General features: G+C 35.3%; 1 protein-coding gene across 10 annotated transcripts in view; it reads left to right on the top strand.

Annotated features, from left to right (window-relative positions):
• The window catches only part of ICE2 (interactor of little elongation complex ELL subunit 2), an 89317-nt gene that overhangs the window by 48423 nt on the left and 24138 nt on the right, over positions 1-16756 (top strand). For 8 of the 10 annotated variants that reach the window (XR_009562981.1, XR_009562983.1, XR_009562979.1 and 5 more), the window contains 3 exons: positions 8145-8229; positions 9454-9522; positions 13351-13612. Coding sequence is in view for 5 of the 10 variants with exons in the window: in XM_060294176.1 (XP_060150159.1) it covers positions 8145-8229; positions 9454-9522; positions 13351-13612 (416 nt within the window). In the remaining 5 variants the exon portion in view is untranslated. The remainder of the gene's footprint in view (positions 1-8144; positions 8230-9453; positions 9523-13350; positions 13613-16756) is intronic. The other 2 variants (XM_060294177.1, XM_030878875.2) reach the window with 1 other exon arrangement.

Below are 16756 nucleotides of genomic sequence, written 5' to 3' on the forward strand. Positions count from 1 at the left end.
GATTTATGCTCTTTTGCAAGTAATATGTCTCTTTTCTTTGGTAGACTTTAAATTTTATCTCTCTCCCTTTCAACAATTTTCGTACAGTGTGCCTGTGTTAGGTTTTCTTTGTAAATATTCCTTTTTACATGTTCATTTTATAACATTGCTCCTTAATATGTGATTTGATGACCTTTATCAGTTTGGGAAAATTCTTGTCATTACCTCACCAAACATCACTTCTTCCCCATTCGCTCGCTCTCTCTTCTGGGATTTCAGCTGTATTATGTTACATCTTACTGTATCCTTAATGTCCCTTACATGCTCTTCCGTATTTACCTTCCTTTTGACTCTTTATGCATGATTCTCAATATTTTCTTCTACTTTACTAATTTTCTCTTCAGCTATCCCTAATAGACTATTTCACCCATCACCTGAGTTCTCAGTTTCATTTATTGTATTTTTTGGTTCTAGATTTTTCATTTGATTCTTTTTTATACATTATAGTTTTCTATAGAAATTCTCAATCGTGTCTTAAGCATATTAGGCAAAATTACTTTAAAGTCTTTCTCTAATACCTCTGTTATCTAGATTCTTTATGAGTCTTTTCTATTTTTTTTTTTTTTTGGTGTTAGTTTCCTAGCGCTGCCATAACAAAGTACCAAAAACTGTGTGGCTTAAAATAATAGAAACTTCTTGTTTCACAGTTCTGGAGACTGGAAGTTTAAAATGAAGGTGTCACAAGGCCATGCTCCTGAAACCTGTAAGAGAGAATCCTTTGTTGCCTCTTTTTCCTTCTGGTGTTTGCCAGCAGTCCTTGGCATCCTTGGCTTGTAAATGCATCGCTTTCATCTCTGCCTCTGTCATCATATGAGATCTTCTTCCTGTGTGTCTCTATCCTCTTCCTATAAGTACACCATTCATATTGAATTAAGGGTCCACCCATCATAACTAATTACATCTACAACCATTCTACTTACAAAGGAAGTTACGTTCTGAGGTAGTGGGGGTTAGAGCTTCAACATATCTTTTTACCGGGACACTTCATTCCGTGGCATGTTGTTTTCCTGTCTTCTTTTTTATTCCATGTTTTTTCATTGTATGCCAGAATATTCTTTATCAAGGGCCAGATATTGTATATGAAAAATTCTAGAGCAAATATAAGAGCTAAAATGTTATCTTCCTCTAGATAGGATTACTTTTGACCACACTAGCAATCCGGATTCACTGTAATCCAGTTACAGGGATTTAGGTGATTTGAAGCTTGACTTTGGACCCTAGATAGGCCAGTCTGTTTGCCCCTTATTGCTAGGATGTTGCCATTCATGGTCTGACATTGCCAGTCTTTGGAAAAGCTTACTTGCAAGTCTGGCCCCTGGCTGGTATCTGGGAACTTAGCTAGTAAACAGTTTTCTACACTGACGTAAAACTTCCTTTAGCTGATAAGGAGAGTTCATTGTGCCTACACTGTTTGTATAAACAATATGGCTTATTCTGAACATCTGCTTTCCTTCTGAGAGTCTGGAATTTTGGTATGTGTTAGTCAGAGGGTGCCTACATGATGAGCTCCCAATAAAAACCTTGAGCGCTGAGTCTCTAATAAGCTTCTCTGGTATAAAAAGAAAATGTTGCTGGAGGAATTAAGTGAATATTGTGTGACTCCAATGGGAAAGACCTCTTTTTTTTTTAAATGTGGTAAAATATATGTAATATAAAGTGTACCATTTTAACCATTTTATGGTACAATTTACTGTACATTTTTTAGCATATGATTTAGTGGTATTAAATACATTCACAATGTTGTTCAACCATCATCACTGTCCATTTCCAGAGCTTTATCATCATCCCAAATAGAAACTCAAGAGAGAACTTTTGAAAATTGCATCTCATTTCCTCTGAACTTCACCCACACTTCTTTTCCTTTTGGTGTTTCTCCTTTTGCTTGTATCCTTTTGCTATAACAAATCTTATACATGACTAGAACTGTATGCTGAGGCTATGAGTCCTTTTAGAGAATCACCAAGCCAGGATCCCAGCTCAGAGCTTGTGTTTATCTAATTCACAGACCCTGAACTCCAGTTTTTGTTCGTCTAATCCTGAGAGACTATTGAAAGCTCTGGTTCATTTCTTAGCTTCTCAGTTGCTGTTTCCACATTAACAGGTACTCCTAAGAGAGAAGCACCCCTAAGTGCCAGGCTTACATCTCTGGGTTTCTTTCTTCCTCTGGTTTGTTGGCTCCAAATATATCCTCAATCCCTTTTTCTGGTAGCCACTAACAAATTATGTAATTTAATTAGTCATGATATTTATTGCCTGTCTTTGTCTCTTTTTTTTTTTAACATCTTTATTGGGGTATAATTGCTTTACAATGGTGTGTTAGTTTCTGCTTTATAACAAAGTGAATCAGTTATACATATACATATGTTACCATATCTCTTCCCTCTTGCGTCTCCCTCCCTCCCACCCTCCCTATCCCACCCCTCCAGGTGGTCACAAAGCACCGAGCTGATCTCCCTGTGCTATGCAGCTGCTTCCCACTAGGTATCTACCTTACGTTTGGTAGTGTATATATGTCCATGCCTCTCTCTCGCTTTGTCACAGCTCACCCTTCCCCCTCCCCATATCTTCAAGTCCGTTCTCTAGTAGGTTTGTGTCTTTATTCCTGTCTTACCCCTAGGTTCTTCATGACATTTTTTTTCCTTAAATTCCAGGTATATGTGTTAGCATATGGTATTTGTCTTTCTCTTTCTGACTTACTTCACTCTGTATGACAGACTCTAGGTCTATCCACCTCATTACAAGTAGCTCAATTTCGTTTCTTTTTACGGCTGAGTAATATTCCACTGTATATATGTGCCACATCTTCTTTATCCATTCATCCAGTGATGGACACTTAGGTTGCTTCCATGTCCTGGCTATTGTAAATAGAGCTGCAATGAACATTTTGGTACATGACTCTTTTTGAATTATGGTTTTCTCAGGGTATATGCCCAGTAGTGGGATTGCTGGGTCGTATGGTAGTTCTATTTGTAGTTTTTTAAGGAACCTCCTCTTTGTCTCTTTTGTTTATTGATATATCCCAAGCACCTAGAACAGTATCTGGCACACAGAGGTGCTCAATAAGTATTTTTAGAATAAGTGAAGTTGGCTTGGATAATTGATTGAAGGAACAGTAAAAGTCAAGGAGAAGGGAAATGGTAGAAAACAAGCCATAGAATTTATATACTTTATTCTTTTTACTGTCCCTAGATGTATGTAAGACAAACCATTGGGATGCAGGAAGAATATATTATAACTCATTTTTTGTATGAAAAATTAAAAATTTAACATTACTCATATTAAGTATGTGGATTGACAGGTGGTCCTCTCCTTAAAAACAATCAGTGTCATGCTTTAGTAAGCCAAGCAGTGAGGCACTTGTTCCATTTGGATCTATGTATCATTGTGGGTATCTTTTTTTAGCAATGGCAGCTGTTAAAACCTATATAGCAAAATGAATTGAACTTTACAGCCATCCTTCAAATAGTTGTTATTGCACAGAATTAAGCCAAGATTTTTCAAAACAACAAAGCATAGTTAATTATATATTATATTGCATATTATTTTATTCTTTTCAAAAATTTTCATCTGTTTCAATTTCTATTAATAGTTTTTAATGTGTGTTGACTGCTGCTCTAAATAAAAGAGAAAAATAAAGCTCAGAATGATTAACTTACATATAGATACAGACTCCATCAGCGGCAGGATCAGAATTTAGTCACAGTCTTTTAAGTGTTTATAACTTTGCTGTAAACCTAAAAAGGGCTAGGGAAAAATTGGTTGGGGGGGGCGGGAAGGTCAGATATAACAAAAATGAAGCACTGTGTGTGTAACAATGTTAATCAGTGTGACTTAAGGCAGATGATTCATTGTGTCTTAGAAACTGGGACCTTAAAATCCTAACCAGAAGATCTCCACGTGCTCATATTCTCTTTCCCATGCAGTCATGCACCATAGTCCTTTCTCAGTTGTGGCCTGTGTTTCCCTCACTCAACCGTTGCTAGCCGCTCCTCCATTTAACTTAAGCATTTCATTGTCAGTTTTCGCTGCCCAGCCCTATGATCTCAGAATTTCACAGAAACTTAAGACAATCTCTTCTCAGAAATCAAAGTTGGAGACCAGTGCATTAGATCTTTTGGAGAGGACAGTAAAGGTAGAGTTTACATGCATGGTTCAGAGATTCAGATAGAGCATATCTTACGAGACACAAGTGACATAGCATCTCATTTATTTAACTGAAGAGCATATTGGTTTATAGGACTCTAGTTCAGCAATTTTGAACTAGAGTCCTATAGTCTCTTTTTCAGGTAGAATAAACATACTTGTTTTTTGTTTGTCTGCTTTGCTATGAACGTGTTCTCCTGTTCCTTTAGATTGCAGTATTCTTTTTATCCTCTTGCCGCATAAAAACATTAAGATGTATTCCTTAAGGAAAATTCCCAAAGTCATCTTATCACAAGTTCTGTATCTACTTTCCAGTTCTCTAATATATATCAATTTTGTATAGTTGACATACAGGCAGTCCTTCCTTTGCACAATTCTGATACACACAAATTTCAGTTACGAAGGTATTTAACTGTGAGTAATTGCGTAAAGTACAGACGTTACTGCTGACTCTTCAGTCCACAAGTCACTACATAAGTAACAAATGCACGTCATGACCAGTGACCAATCATGTCACTTCTTTCAAAGTCTGTCATTGATTGTTCACTGCGCACCTGTTACTGAGTTGATGCATAGGAAGCAAAATGTGTAGTTGTGTTCCCTCCTTGTCTCCCAGTGATAAACTCATGTGATGTTTTACAAAAGTGGATAATCAGAAGAGGGAATTGGCCAACAAAGATTAAAGCACAGCAAAGAAACAAAAGGTGATACTGCTGGAAGTGGAATTTGAATTGAGCATAAATGGAGTTACAGAAGAAATAGCTGACAGTAGAAATGTTGACACTGGTGCAGTTCAGGAGACCAGATATGCCAAAAGAGGAACTTAATGAAGGTGAACTCATAAGTGAGGAAAGTGCTTGTGGCATAAAGGATGAAGAAGTGACACTGGCATAATATTTTACATTAAAAGAACTCTTTGAGATATATCATGATATTAAAAGCGCAAAGGCTATCATGTTGGAAGCTGATTCGAGGAGTGTGACCATTCACCACAGCATAGAAAAGGTGCTTGCTCCCTATCGTAAGTTGTACAAGGAGAAGGCGACAAGCACTATTCAGACTGCTCTTAATGAGTTTTTTATAATGAAATAACACTTTAAATCTCAATGTTTTTAATTTACAGTATACTAAATAAAGATTACTTTTTACTGTTTTTTCATTTCTCTATACGTTTATAACTGATGGGGAATTTATAATGTTTTGACCAAAAAAATCTTAAAGGTAATGGAACAGTTTTAATTTTTCCCATTGATTTTTAAAATTGCTTCCATAGTTCTGGCTTATGTGTGGTTATTTTTCTCATCCCATACTGCATGCAGAGTAGGAACTGCCTATGTATATGTGTGTGTGCACGTAAATATGTATGAATGTGTGCATGTATATAAAGCCTTGATTTGTATTATATAACCTTCCCAAACTTGACACACATAAAAAATATTTGGATAGCACACTGTGATATACAAAAGAGATTGCTTTGGCTGAGGGATAATGTCCAGGAAGCTCTTGCCATCCCACACCTTGCTCAGCTGCCCCAAGGACTGAGGAGATAGATATCTCAAAGACACATGTATACTCATTTAAGGCCCACAGGTTAAAACGCTCCAATGTTGAGAGAATTGTAGACTCCTTGAGGAGGTGGGCCCTCATAGCACTTAGTATGGTATTCTCTGTATATTTTTTGACCTAACTGTATTTGACATATACTATATAATACATACTTTTCATTGAGATTGCTTTAAAAAGGTAAGAACTGTTAGTGATTTTCCTCAAAGGCACATTTAGTAAATGTCTAAAAATGTTTTATTGTACATGATATTCCCTTTCTACAGTTATTAAACCATTGAAATGTGTCCTTTTTATTAGAAACGTCAGTGTATAATGAGTGTTAGGAATGCAGAGGTGAAACTGAAACTTGGCACAGGAAATGATAAGTAGGCGTGGGAAAAACAGATTTGTTGTAGAAGAAAGGTATCTGGTAAAAATGTTTCTAATTCTTTTTATGAGCACAAAGCAAATGAAAGGGGACTAGATAAGAAAATGCAATATTAAATTATATGCATTTTTTGTTGCACAATGATTGATTCCAGGTCATGTATTTTGATAACCAAATATTGGAAGCTGAAAAAAATTAAAATCAAAATGTTATTATTTTCAGCATTGTTGAGTATTATACTCTTACGCTATTGATGTATTTAAGTGCTGTAATAACATGATTTTTGTCTTGACATGGTTATATAACATTTAACTAAGAGCTGTCTTTTATATCATTTCCTTGGAACATTTCAGGACTTCAGTGTTGTGTCTCAACCTGTTTTGTTGTAGAACATACGCATTACTTTTTAAAATGGAAGTGTAATCTTGAGAGTTTTCTATTTTGTTTTTTGGAATTCTAGAATTAGGTCACGTTTGTAAGAAAGTAAGTCTTTGAGCAGACTTTTGATTTTTTTTTTTTAAACCATAGGAAATGTTATGGTGTGCTTTAATTTAAAAATAAGCCAGATTTTTTTAAGGTTTATTGAGATATAGTTAACTAATAAAATTTTAAGATATTTAAAGTATACATCATGATGATTTGATATATGTATACATTGTAAAAGGATTCCTCCCATCTAGTTAAATTAACACATCCATCACCTCACATATTTATATTTTTTCTTTTTTGTTTTTTGATGAAAACATTTAAGTTCTATTCTCTTACTAAATTTCAGTTATATAGTACGGTACTATCAACTGTGGTCACCGTGTTATACATTAGATCCTCAAGAGTTTATTCATCTTATAGCTGAAAGTTTGTACCCTTTTAGCCCCCAACCCCTGTGAACCACTTTCCTACTTGTTCCTGTGAGTTTGACTTTTTTTCCCAGATTCCTCGTGTAAGTGATACATGCAGTATTTTTCTCTCTCTTTCTGACTTATTTTACTTAGCATAGTGTCCCAAGGTCCATTATGTTGTTGCAAGTAGCAGAATTTCCTTTCTTCTTATGGGTGAATAATATTTCATCGTGTGTGTGTGTGTGTTTGTGTGTGTATCACATCTTTATCCATTCATCCATTGATGGACACTTAGGTTATACATGTCTTGGCTGTTGTGAATGAGTAAGCCACATTTTTGTAATCTAAATTTTACCTTAACCCAGACTGTCTTAGAAATTTGTAGAGCATGCCCAAACTATAAATTTGACTTTATCTGCTTGCTTTCATAATAGGTACATATTTCTCTAAAAATTTAATTTCCATAAAAATGCAACTTTAATAAAAATTAGAAACACCACTATTTTAACAGTTGTTATTCTTAAATTGTGGGCTTAGAGATGATTTTTTTTGCTATGGACATGTGTAAACTTTTCTATGTTAAGCAAATATTTTAGAATTAATACATATTTCTTTTATAATCTGACTTGTAATTCATTTTATTTTATTTTTTCTATAAATTTATTTATTTATTTTTGGCTGCTTTGGGTCTTCGTTGCTGTGCGCAGGCTTTCTCTAGTTGCAGTGAGTAGGGGGTACTCTTCCGTTGTGGTGCACGGGCTTCTCATTGTGGTGGCCTCTCTTTGTTGTGGAGCACAGCCTCTAGGCACACGGGCTTCAGTATTTGTGGTTCGTGGGCTCAGTAGTTGTAGCTCAGGCTCTAGAGCACAGGCTCAGTAGTTGTGGCACATGGGCTTAGTTGCTCTGCCGCATGTGAGATCTTCCTGGACCAGGGATCGAACCCACATCCCCCTGCGTTGGCAGGCGGATTCTTAACTGCTGTGCCACCAGGAACGTCCCTAATGTCATTTTAAAATACATCTTCAGTTAATAAACTTAATAAAATGTCTATTTCTCCTACTTTTAGAATATAAAGTTACTTTACAATTATTACAGTTTTGTAAAAACATCTTTAAAGAGACTGGATAACTTGGCTTTTTTGTTTTTTAAATACTGCAATTGTTCTCTTTAAGTTTGATCTTTTATTTTAGGACATATTGATACATTTACTTCAAAGCTTTTCCTGCTAGAAGAAATCACCTCAGAAGAATTAAAAGAAAGACTTTCAGCCCTCAAGTAAGAAGCTTTACTTTGTGTTGGGAATTTAAAAACTTAATATGATCACTAATTTTCCTTTATCTGTAAATATTGGTTAAGTTTAAATTATTTATTTTCAAGACTTTTAGTCCTTTTTTACATTGAGGTTCCGCCCTGACCCAGTTTGTGATCCATTTCACATTAATCATTTCCATTTCCAAATTAAATGTACTAGTGATACTAGTATTTCTACTTAAGACAAAGGAGGCTAGAACAACAGAGGAGTCTTCCGTCTTGGTAGTGTATGGAAGCATAAGACTCTTAGCTCTCAGGGATGTATACACTCACTTGGACACCCTAACTTCTAAAAGTTTGTTCTTTTACCAACTGTTACTGTACATCAGATTGAAATGAATTTAATTTGCATCTCACAACTTTCCGGGAAGGACTGGTGGTAGTTTTATCTCCATTTTATATATGAGGAAACTGGAACTTGGAGTGACTTTCCCCAGAGCATACAGCTGAACTAGGGTGACAACCTTGGTAGTTAATATGTTTGATTCACCTTGAAGGATGGGAAATTGTCCTGACTTTTATTACTTCCATAGTTCCAGTTTTGGGTCTTGTCATAGTTTTTGAAGCCTCCAGATTCAAACTTGAATTCTCTGCTTATACTTAAAAACATCTACTTCTATTATAAGGATTGCTTCTTTTGAGGAGTAACTTTTTATTTACATATGTGAATGGAAAAGCTTTTCTGTACATTACTCACTGCCTGCTCTACCTCTTCCAATGAAAACCATTTTTAAATAAATAATAAAGGGAATGAATTTAGGTCTAGAAGAGATACTAAATCAATATATTTCATTTCCCTTTATTCATTTAAAGTACCTCTCAATTTCTCTGGTTACCACCACCATCTCTAAAAGGCAAACTCTTCTGCAGATTAGTTGTACTAAAGGCTTTTTAAACTTTTAATCTTTAAAAAAATTTTAAACTTATAAACTTCTTAAAAAGTTTATAGTTTCAGTGTAAAATATTGATCTCTTTACAGCTGCTCTGACTCACACAAGCCAAATACTTTATGATTTTGAAGAGAGATCAGAAAATGGCAAAAAATATTATAAGTGAGTCAAATTAGAAATAAATTTTGGTGTTTTACATTATTTCATCTGTTGTTTTTTTCTGCTATTGAGGATATTTCTCTTCTTGAGGAGCTAAAATTGTTAAGAGTAAGTTTTCTTGTCGCTTAATTTTATATAGATTTCTTCTGTTTAATAGGATATCAAGTTTATTTAACATCCTTCAACACATTCTAAGAAAATTAAGTAGGTAAGTACTTTGGAGGTATTTTGCATTGATATGTCTAATTTTCTTGGGTGAAAATTCATAGAAACTTTGAATATATGTTGTTAGGAATAGATAGAAAATAACCTAGAAATACAGAATTTATTCTACTGTGTCAAAGTTGAAATTGTGAAAGTATAAATAAGTAGGTAATATAATAGTCTCTGGCTTCAATGAGCTTGCAATTACATTTTTCTGTAAGGCTATTGTAATGGTTTCCTATTGCCACTATAACAAATTACCACAAACTTAGTGGCTTTAAATAACACAAATTTATTCTATTATAGTTCTGGAGGTCAAAAATCTGAAATCATTTTCAGTGGACTAAACTTGTATCAACAGGGCTGGCTCCTTGCGGTGGCTCTGAGGAGACAGTTGTTTCCTCACCTTGATTTTCAGCTTCTAGTGGCTACCTGTATTTCTTTTCTTTTTTAATTGAAATATAGTTGGTGTACAGCATTCTGTTAGTTTCAAGTTTACTACATAAACTTGCAAGTGATATGATATTTGCAAACATTGTGAAATGATCACAATAAGTCTAATAACCATCTGTCCCCATACAAAATTATTACAATAATATTGATCATATTTTTTATGCTATGTGTTACATCCCTGTGGCTTATTAGTTTTATAACTGGAGGTTTGTACCTCTTAAATCCTGTTCGCCTATTTCTCCCTACACACACCACCCGCAACCGGCTACCACCCTTTTGTTTCTGTATCTGTAAGTCTATCTTCATTTTGTTTTGTTTGTTTCTTTTGTTTTTCAGATTCCACATATAAGTAAGTCATGTGGTATTTGTCTTTCTCTGACTTATTTCATGTGGCATAATACCCTCTAGATCCATCCATGTTGTTGCAAATGCAAGATTTCATTTTTTATGACTGAGTAATATTCCATTGTATATATATGTCACATCTTCCTTATCCGTTTATCAATGAACACTTAATTTGTTTCCGTATCTTGGCTATTGTAAATAATACTGCAGTGAACATTGGTGTGCATATATCTTTTCGAATTAATTTTTTTGCATTCTTGTGGTAGATACCCAAGAGTGGAATTGCTGGATCATATGGTAGTTCTATGTTTAATTTTTTGAGGAACCTCCATACTGTTTCCCAAGTGGCTGCACCAATTTATAATTCCTCCAACAGTGTACAATGGTTCCTTTTTCTCCACATCCTTGCCAACACTTGTCTTTTTGATGATAGCCATTCTGACAGGCGTGAGGTGGTATCTCATTGTGGTTTTGATTTGAATTTCCCTGATGATTTAGTGATGTTGGGCATCTGTATGTCTTCTTTGGAGAAATACCTATATATCTTAACTTGTAGCCCCTTACTCCATCTTCAAAGTACATCACTCAAATTTTTGCTTTTATTGTCACATTGCATCCTTAATTTCATTTGCAAAGCCATTGATGGGTAACATTCACAAGTTCTGGAGAGAGGATGTAAACATTCTGGGGGAATATTAGTCAGCCTTCCATAGCTATATTGTGTACATTTTCAAGGTAAGGAAGCAACATAGAGGCTAGTCACTCGGTCCATAGCAAATCTTAGAATATAGATTCTCTACGTGATCATTTGTCAAACCGTTTCATTATACAAACCTTTGCACTCCTTGTCTTACGCCCTTACCAAAAGATAAACTAAAAACAATTCAAGAATTTGAACAAAAGGTCAAAAACCTCAAAGTTCTAACTCTCCTACTTTTTATGCAACTAGATAGATGTCAGTTTCCTTATTTATAAAATGATGGTGTTGAGTTCGGTGATTTTCTAAGTACTCCTCAGTTCTGAGATTCTGTAGTAAGATTTTTGCTTTATATATTCCATTCTTCATGTGAAGTACAATGCTTAAACACGAAATTTGCCAAGTGCTTTTTGAAACTTGAATATCAATATCTTAGCTTATGTATTAGTTTTCAACTGCAGCTGTGACAAATTGCCACAAAATTAGTGTTGACAACAGGAATGTATTATCTTGCAGTTCTGTGAGTCAGGAGGCTAACAGGTCTTCTCAGGCTGAAATCAAGGTGTCATTTTTCTGCCTTCTTTTCTGTAGGCTCTGGGTATGGTCTGTTTCTTTGACTTTGGTATATTCTAGAGGCTACCTGCATTCTTTGGCTTCTGGTGCTCTTCCTTTCCTCCCTTTTCAGACTTTGAAAGGCGAGTTGAGTCCTCCTCATATCACATCACTCTCACCTCTTTCAAAGCCGTTATCTCCCTCTGAGTCTCTTCTGCCTCCCTCTTCTACATTTTAAGGACTCATCGTTACAGTGAGCCCAGGAAAATAATCTAGGAAAACCTTACATTTTAAAATCAGCTGATTAGGAACCTTGATTTCACTTTAATTCCATCTTAATTCCCCTTTGCCATGTAATGTAGCATATTCACAGGCTCTAGGGTTTGGGATGTATGTTTTGGGGGGAGGCCGTTACTGAACCTACTGATATTTGTAGCCATCCGTGTACATTGCTGCCCCCATGCAGCACTTTTAAGATATTCTTTCTTGAACTGTCTCATTCTCCATGAATTCTCTCTGTAAACCAAAGCATTCTTCTTTTTTAGTGAAGGAGGTTAAGATATAAAGTTTCACTGATAAAAGCTCAGTGTTTGAAATGTTACTTATTCTCACTGTCACATCAATTATTATTCATTTCTTTATATGGGAATAGAAAATGATTGGGGAAAAAATGCTCTGAGAATAATAGTTCTCTGAACCACTTTTGTCGATACCTATTACTTTTCTGTTTAAAAACAGTAATGAATTAATGAAAAACTTATCAGGTTTGTAGGAAGATCCTTGTAAGTATGACTAGTCCTTATTTTTAATGATAGATTGTGGGAAAGAACTGATATCTTCCATTGTACCTTTGAGCTAGAATGTAAAATCCCCAAAAAAACGCAGTATATTAATTGTATCCCTTTAGCTCTTTATGTTGTTACACTGAATTCCTTAAAGCTTTCTAAAGAGAAAGGGAAAATGTAGATTTGACAGAACTTATTATTGTGACAATAGAGGATCATAATTAAGGGTATGGCTTTTGGTGTTCGACTGCCTGGGTTTATATCCAGGTCCTGCACTCAGAACTTTGGGCCAATTACTTAGCATGTCTGATTTTTTGTTTATCTCAAATATGAGGTTAATAATTAATATTATTCCTTAAAGTTTTGTTTTGGAGAATTTAATGATGAAATGGATATAAACAGTATAGTCGTCGTTAGCTCATGATAAACATTCAGTACCTATTAACTGCTTTGGTTGCTATTATTCTCATGGCCCCTCGTATTGTGATTATTGCACTGACTGTTTCTGCCACTTTATTTTAAACTTCTCAGTGTAGTGAATTTGTCACATTCACTTTTCTATCTCTGTTCACCTATTAGTAGACAGAAAGTAGGTACAGTGTTTAATTAATTTAAATGTTGTGTATAGGAATGGTATGTATATGTACTTATGTACTCATATGTATATGTGCTTTTCCATATGTGTTGTCCATGAATTAGAGAATTAGGCAGACTGTCTGTTTCCCATTAAATTTTTGAAATTTTACAATTTAACTGATGTAACAGTGAAAAGAAAATAATTATATATCCTGAACTTGGAATAAGAACTAAAATGAGTTGCTGAAAAGGCATGAAAATAGTTTAAAAGATTCTTAAATCTTACTTGGTCATAAAAGTGTTTTTAGAGTTGGTATCCCATTCCCCTAATTGTTTTCAATTTTATTAATATATTATGATTAAGAAAGTGCTATTGAATTAGACACAGTGAACCAATGAGTTGAGTTTCCTTGTATGGATTTAGCTTGCAGGAGGGTTCCTACTTGTTGTCTCATGCAGCAGAAGATTCTTCACTCCTGATCTACAAGACCTCTGATGGAAAAGTTACTAGGACAGCGTACAATTTGCATAAAACACATTACAGCCTTCCTGGTGTGCCTTCCAGTCTCTCAGTTCCCTGGGTCCCGTTAGACCCCAGTCTCTTATTACCATATCATATCCATCATGGAAGAATACCTTGTACTTTTCCACCTAAATCACAAGGTCCCACAACACAACAACAAAAGGTAAGATCTTTTTGAAATTAAATGTTTGATTAGGTTGTTTATTATTAATCTGTTTCACTGACTATAAAATATTTCAACCTGATGTCCACATTTGCCATGTTAATCACAACACCATTCTAAAAATAATATCTATAGGAAGCATAGATAAAGTTGTACGCTCTACTGAACCCAGTCATCATGTCAATGGAACTTTTTATTTCTGTAAGGTTTATGAGTCAACTAAAGAAAATTCTATTAGACTCCCCAGTGAGGGCATGGGTAAGGCAACCACATAGTTAAATCCCTATGTGCCTATGAAAAGCAAAGTTATAATTTTTTTGCAAGTTTTATTTATGTATACTGTTTCATTTCATTAAATATTTGAGGCAATTTGCAGAATACATGCAATAAAATTATGATGATACAATTAAAAATTAATAAGTAGGATATGGGAAAATATAAAAGCAAGTGTTAGTAATTAGTGACTGCAGTGCCTTATTAAAAGTACAATAGGGACTTCCCTGGTAACACAGTTGTTAAGAATCCACCTGCCAATGCAGGGGACAGGGGTTCGAGCCCTGGTCCGGGAAGATCCCACATGCTGCAGAGCAGCTAAGCCCGTGCGCCACAACTACTGAGCCTGCACTCTAGAGCCTGCGCGCCACAACTGCTGAAGCCCGTGCGCCTAGAGCCCGTGCTCCACAACAAGAGAAGCCACCACAGTGAGAAGCCCGCACACCACAACGAAGAATCATCCCCGGTCGCCGCAACAAAGACCCAATGCAGCCAAAATTAATTAAATAAATAAATAAAATTTTTCAAAGTACAATAAAATGTTAAGATGTAAATTGTGTTTTAACGCTAAGTATTTTATCACTCAATATTTTAGTTATAATTAATGCTGTGCTCTTTATAGAATCCTTCCCCAGAAATACCATTTGAATGATATTTCTCTATCTGAAACTTTTGTAAAACCATGGTTTAGAGATACTCTTTACCATGTCACTCATTCTTTATATCATGTAAGAAGTTCCAGTTTGAGTTTAGTTGAAGGAAAAGTTTTATTCTCTACAAGTGAATCTGACTGTTCAGTTAGCAATAACACAGTACATTTTCCTTTCCTGCTGCCAAAAATCTTTGAACCAAAATTATTGTCTGAGTTCTCTACTCTTCTCAATATGTTTACCACAGAACATCTATCACGTGTATGTTTTTCACTTCTCCATTCTAATGTTATTACTGAGAGGATCCTTTTAGAAATGACAACTTCTTATACATTCTTAGTTGACTTTGGCCAAGAAAATATATAAATGTGGTTAACTAGTTGGGACAAGTGCAAGAATGGAGAAAGTGAGTTATTAGTATTTTAAGCCATTTTAGCTACAGTTTTTGTTGGCTATTTCCAGTTTAAATTTAATATAAGTAGTGATTTTTATAACCTCCTGAGACAACATTTTCTTAACTTAAAAATAATAATTGAAAACTTTTTTTGAAGAGTTTATGTTATTTCTAAGACAATGATTTTGTTTTAACTTAGAAAAATCTGATGATAGTTTCACCTGTAACATTTAACTGTGTGAGTGGCTTATTCCTCTTTAGTGAAAATGAACAGTTTAATGTCTTGACACAATTCCATGTTTTCAGGATTTGACCACATAAATATAAACAGCTTAATTATGTATATGCTGAGCATTTGTTGATTTGTGTTTTTTTGAAGATATTTCATGCATTCAGTCCAAGGACAAATCGTTAGTGAGATTGTCTAGGACCAGGTTGTTGTACAGCCAAACATTAGGTACAGTAGACAATTAGCTAACTAGTGCTTGGTTTGATGTTTTTTTAAGCCCATGGAAAGTTTTTGGTGATCTCTTACACATCTCCCTACAATCTGGTCCTACATATGTAGGAATTGCCCCCATCTTTCTCCCTTACTTCCTCCTAGCGAGGCCATGGGAATGAGACTTTCTAATCCTACCAAGCTAATAAGCACAGACAGGGATTCCAGCTTTAGCAGCAAAGGAAAAGACAAGAGCTTCAGGAAACCCTGGGACGTAAGATCTTATATGGAACAGAAATGATCTACTTATTTCATGATGTAAAAACTCATATGACAGATATCTCTGCCTCTAATACGATTCCTTAGTCCCTAGTCCACTTGAACTCAGATGTCACCTTTGTGTAGTAGTACCTTAAGCACTAATCCTGAGAGATACCCCAGTAAAGCCTGTGTCTGCCTCTTTTTGCATCAAGCAGAGCTTAATAGGAGGATCCCATTTGCTTCCTTTGCTACTCCAGACTTCTGATTCTAGTCTTTTTATAATGGCCTTGTGCCTATCCCTTTTCTCCTTCCACAACTTCTGCTATAAATATGGATCTCTCTCTCACACACACACACACACACACACACACACACACTCATGCTTATACACACATACACATATAGGGTCAAAATGCTTGCAATGTGGTAGATATAATTAGTGTGGTCAGTATACTTTTATAGTAAATACCAGTTGAGTGGGGAGTGGTATACATAATCTAAAAATCACAGCAATTTTTTAATCTGTATGTTAAAAAAGTTCTTCAGATTCAGACAGACAGACTGGCAGACTCAAACCCTAACTCAAATTTGTCTTTTCTAACCATCTAATTGTAAACCAAAAAATGCCCCTAAAGAGACAAGATATTAGGTGAGGGTAGCTGGAGTTTGATTCATTCTTAGTGAGCCAGTAGCCTCTTGGGGCAATGCTAGTAATATTTCTGTTGTATAAGGAATATGAGAGAGTGTGATTGGAATTACAATCATTTCCAGGTCTGAAACACACTGGAGAAGATGTGAAGAAATAGAAGGGGGTGCAAGGTCACTAAAGAAAATAGAGGTAGATATGGACAAGTTCTGGGAAAATGGTTTCAGGCTGTACAGCTTTTGTCCTTCTCTGTAATGCCTGGCTTTCTCCATTACCCCATTTAAAAATTTTATACTCTTCCAGTGGCCAAGGGAATGACAGTATTTCCAGACCTCATCTTCAGTGGGACTGCAATTAGCAAGGGATTGCATCCTAAAAATACACTCTCTCTTCCCTAGACTGTGTGAGCTAGAAAGTGGGATTGAGTAGCACCTTGTGCTGAGGAAGAGTAGATATTAAGGTAGAACCAGCACCCCAACAA

Source organism: Globicephala melas, chromosome 2 (genome assembly GCF_963455315.2).
Source record: "Globicephala melas chromosome 2, mGloMel1.2, whole genome shotgun sequence".
Lineage (NCBI taxonomy): Eukaryota > Metazoa > Chordata > Mammalia > Artiodactyla > Delphinidae > Globicephala > Globicephala melas.